This window comes from Nycticebus coucang, chromosome 3 (assembly GCF_027406575.1).
Source record: "Nycticebus coucang isolate mNycCou1 chromosome 3, mNycCou1.pri, whole genome shotgun sequence".
In the NCBI taxonomy this organism is placed as follows: domain Eukaryota; kingdom Metazoa; phylum Chordata; class Mammalia; order Primates; family Lorisidae; genus Nycticebus; species Nycticebus coucang.
Window position 1 is genome coordinate 114,325,081 of NC_069782.1, and position 4,955 is coordinate 114,330,035.

General features: G+C 42.0%; 1 protein-coding gene across 1 annotated transcript; it reads left to right on the forward strand.

The window, feature by feature from the left end:
- Positions 1-599: 599 nt before the first annotated feature.
- MBL2 (mannose binding lectin 2) lies at positions 600-4,746 on the forward strand. Its single transcript, XM_053586002.1, has 4 exons — positions 600-864; positions 1,258-1,374; positions 2,657-2,725; positions 3,486-4,746. The coding sequence occupies exons 1-4, from the start codon at positions 681-683 to the stop codon at positions 3,857-3,859; spliced, it is 744 nt and encodes a 247-aa protein (XP_053441977.1). The 5' UTR covers positions 600-680; the 3' UTR covers positions 3,860-4,746.
- The last annotated feature ends 209 nt before the right edge of the window (positions 4,747-4,955 follow it).

The window sequence follows — 4,955 nt, forward strand, 5'->3', positions numbered from 1 at the left end:
TAAGAGAAAATGCTCATGCTGGCAAACTTATCCTGCTGTGGAAAATAAAATGCTGAGAGGGAGGAAACTCAAGTTAGTTCTGGGTGGCTGTGATAATGACTAGTTAATGGCTTGATCTAACATCAGGACTTTCTTCTTTGAATCACCAACCTGCAGTTTAGGGTCTTCCACTGAGTAAATGAAAGTTAACTGTCTCTGGAGAGAAATCACTTGCCCAGGGAAAAGATGGGATTCAGATAGCCGACGGGCCCAGAGGAGAGGTGAGGGAAAGAGAAAGATTCTTCTGACTCCTGGGTCTCCACTGATTCCCATTCCCTCAGCCAACAGCATGAGTGAGCTGGCGTTTGTAGTCCCATTTGTTCTCATGGCCACAGAAAGCCAGCTCACAGCCATGCAGCAGCAGCAGCAGCAGCAGAGGCCACGGCACAGGTGACCTCCCCCTGAGGGCCCTCACTGCATGCTTTCATGTGTACTTTTGTTAAAATCCTAATCACATGATATCACCAGAAATATTTGCTTTTCTGAATCCCCATTCTGGAGGCCAGGCAGGGGTCATCTATTTCTACATAGCCTGTGCCCAAGTTATAGGACAGAGGGCATGTTTGGTAAGTCAGTGTTGATTAACTAAACAAGCTCAGAGAATCTTCCTTGACTTTCTCCGTGCCCAGGTGAGGAGGACCATGTCGCTGTTTCCATCACTCCCTCTCCTTTTCCTGAGTGTGGTGGCAGTATCTTATTCAGAAACTGGAACCTGTGAGGACATCCAAAAGACCTGCCCTGTGATTGCCTGTGGTTCTCCAGGCATCAACGGCTTCCCAGGCAAAGATGGGCGTGATGGTGCCAAGGGAGAAAAGGGAGAACCAGGTACAGGTCACGTCTCTGCAATTCTTCACCTTCCAGAGGAAACTCAGTGGAGACAAGAGGAGAGTAATATCCTACGTAGGAAGATTGTATTTTTCTCAGCTACCTGTTATAACTCAAAATGGTGAAACAGCTCTGATTCTCTGGCACCCCAGGATTCTGCACAGTACTTTGTGGCAAGTGGTTGTCTTGCCTCTCTAGGAAAGTGGCTCCCAGGCCAAGCCATCTCGAGGGGCACAGGAGGAATTTTTCTTCTGTGGGTCATACGAAGTTGTGGCTCAGAAAGGATAGCCCTGGGTCAAGGACTCCTTACTCTCCTGGGGTGCGATTGGACAGTGAACTGGGGAGAAAGAGAGAACGCAGATACTAAAGCATGTTTCCTTTGTCACCTAACAGGCCAAGGGCTCAGAGGCTTGCAGGGTCCTCCTGGAAAGGTGGGGCCTCCAGGACTCTCAGGGTCCCCTGGGTTACGAGGAGTATCAGGTCCAAAAGGAGACCCTGGGACATGTCCAGGTAAGGAGCTCACGCAGCAAAGTCTGAGCTAGGGCAGCCAGGGTAACAAGACCTGAGTACCTGCTGGAAGGTGTCCCTTCAAATTTGCTTCCTGACCCAGTGCCCACAGCCCTGTCTCAATTGTTGGAGCCTCAGGAAATCTCTCTCTGTGCTAAGTATAGACAGACAAACCTTTCAGGACAACACCTTCATCAGACTGCCCGTGGAGAAACCGGCCTGGGTTTCCCTTTGGTAGAAACTTTCCAATGTGAGGTCCTGGTGCCAGAGGGAGAAAAAAGGCCATCTAAGTGTGAGCTTATTATATCATGTTTTACAAAACCCTATAGCCATGGTATGTCAGTTACATTTTACTTCATAAGAAACCAACTCTTAAACTTAGTACTTTAAAAACTTGGGCATTTATTTAAATCACAGTTCTATGGGTCAGCTAAGTGATTTCTCTGCTGGTTTCAGCTGGGCTCACCCATGTGCCTGTGATCAGCAGATGACCAATAGTCTTGCTCACATGTTTGGCTGTTGTGATGAGCGTGATTGAGCCACAGGTCTCTTATCATCCAACAGGCCAGCCAGGGTTTGTTCCCTTGCAGTAATAACAAGATTCCCAAGAGAATGAAGGATAGAATTTTTAAGCCTCCTAAAGCCTCAGAAAGCATATATTATCATTTCTGCTACTTTGTATTGGTCAAAACAAGTCACAAGGCCAGTCTAGATTCAACAAGTGGAGAAATAGATTCCCTGGAAATACAAAGTGTACCATATTGAAGCCATTTTTTATTGTCTGTACACATGGCCTTCCTCATGCCCTCCCCATTAGGATAACTGGCAACTCATAAAAATCTTGGTTTCCTGCCTAACAGAACAAACTCAGCAAAACCTTCCCAAAGGTAAAGCCCTACAATCTTTTTAGTCAATATTCTCCAGCTCATATTAGAAAAATATTTCAAGAGATTTCCTTTTAGCCTTGATAGAACAATTTATTTGGATAAAGAATTACTAATGAGGTTGGCCATGGACTACTGAGTAATGAGGGAGTGTAGATGATACGTATGTTGCATAAAGTGTCTTTGGATACAGTAAACAGGTAGAGTGATGTTTGGGGCTGGGAGGAAATAGAGATTTTTCCTTCTTTTTGCTTCTCAATGTTTTCATTTTCCTTCAAAGTATAAATATCAGTGTAAGAGAAACTACTTTTTTATCATTTTGAAAGGGATACCCCAGCCCCTTATATGCACAGATATGAGACCCCTTCTCAATGCTCTTTCACTCTGTTTTAATTTTCTAGATTGTAATAGTAACCTGGATGCTTCAGAAAGAAAGGCTCTGAGATCAGAATTGGATCGTATCAAAAAGTGTAAGCTTTCTCTCTTACTCTCCAGGCAGCTTGAAGTTTAGGAAAGGCAGGTGGCAGCACATATATATTAATGTGTTTCTCGTATTTTGATCTCATGAAATCCACACAACAACATGTGGGAAGAAATGGAGACAAAGGGAACTTAAATTACTTACCCAAATGCATAGAGCTAATAAGTTGCAGAGGCGGTTTATAAATTGAAGTCTGACTCCAGTGACCTGATTCTGGCAAAATTTGCTCTGACTCCAGTGACCTGATCCTGGTAATATTTGCTCACTGAAAACAGGAACTATGATCCTTGGTTATGCTGGTGTTAATACCTGCAGTGGGACCTAACTTGTTCCTCTGGCCTGGAGCAAATATTTACAGACATTTTTGTGTAGTCTCAAGTTAATAGTGGAGTCTAACTCAGAATTCCAAATTATATGTATTCTAGAGTTCTCATCCAAAGGGACAAAGGCCTTTGTGCCAATCTGTCTCTTCACATTGGGGTTGCCATATTTAATAAATGAAAAGATAAGACACCAGTTAGATTTGAATTTCAGGTGAAAAGTAATTTTGTTAAGTAAAAATATGTTCCCAAAATTGTATGGGAGAGAATTATACTAAAAAAAAAAAAATGCATTGTTTATCTGAAATTCAGATTTAACTGGACATATATATTTTATCTGGCAACTCTACTCTAGAAACTTTTATCCTGAGAAATACCTTGAGCTCGGCTTAAAGATAATACAGGGTCCCCTGCTTTTCCACATTTTAGGGCTGACCTTCTCTCTGGGCAGAAAAGTAGGTAATAAGATCTTCTTGACCAATGGTGACAAGCTGACTTTTAACGGAGTGAAGGCTCTATGTGCCCAATTCCAGGCCTCTGTGGCCACTCCCAGAAACGCTAAAGAAAACACGGCCATCCAGAATCTAGCCAAAGAAGAGACCTTCCTGGGCATCACAGACGAGAGGACAGAAGGCCAGTTTATGGATCTGACGGGAAGAACGGTCACCTATACTAACTGGAATGAGGGTGAGCCAAATAACGTTGGCTCTCAGGAACACTGCACAGTGCTCCTGAAAGATGGCCGGTGGAATGACATTCCCTGTATCAACTCATTTTTGGCAGTCTGCGAGTTCCCTGCCTGAAGGAACAAGCCTCTCTGTACTGTAGCCCACAGGCCCACAATGTGCCTGGGAAGATCAATTCTATCAATTTCCCCGTACCAAGTACTGAGTTGTTCCATGGTGGGCAATTAGGGAAAATGGTGGGATTAAATGGTGGGATTAATGAAGGGATTGATTAAATGGTGGGATGTAATACTGAGAAATGGGAAGAACCTGAGAATGGTGCATGAGAGTTTCTGGTTTAGTCTCAATTACTAAAAATGATCATTAACAACAACAACAACAATAAAATAATAGAAAAGTAGTAGTATTAATAATATGTCTTTTATATTTACTATAAGCCAGACCCCACTTCTTATACTTATATTAACAATCTAATTTAATTAAACTGTAATACTTTGGATGGGAGGGTGTTAACTCACTAAGTTATAAAAATGTAATTGGTTTATTTTTTCATTTGCTATAAACACCTGTGCTCTGTCCAGCCTTTCTTTTTCTTTGGATAAAAAGTTCCTTTAATAATACCACCCCAGCCTCATTTCATAGCTTTCCAGCTGGTCTAAGGTTTTAAAAGGAGGAATGCATTTTATAGCTTTCTCTGTATTTTCTTTTGAATGAGTTGTTAAACAATGTGGGGAATATAAACCTTAAATGAACAGATTAATGAATTCTGGAACATGTACACACCCACATACTCACCTCCTAGATCAAGACAGAGGACATTTCTAGCACCTGAGAAGCACCTTTATAACAGCTCCTAGGTAAATAGCATTCTGACCTGGATTACTAGGTGTTAATGTCTGTTTATGAGCTTCATATAGAATCATTCTGTATATGCTGTTTTATGTTAATTTTTTACTTATAATAAAGTCTGTGAGATTTATTCATGTCAGTATGTATAGTAAAAATTTCTTCCTTTTCCTTTCCACGTAGGGTTCCATTGTGTTAATATTCCTCAGTTTGTCCATTCTATTGTTAATGGGCTATAGGATGGCTTCCAGTTCGGGGCCATTAAGGAAAAGAATTCATGGAGTTTTCTGTACTTGTCTTTGGTGGACATGGTGCACTAATTCTCTTGACTGTCTATTCAGTAGAACTGGTAGGTGATGAGGAAAGC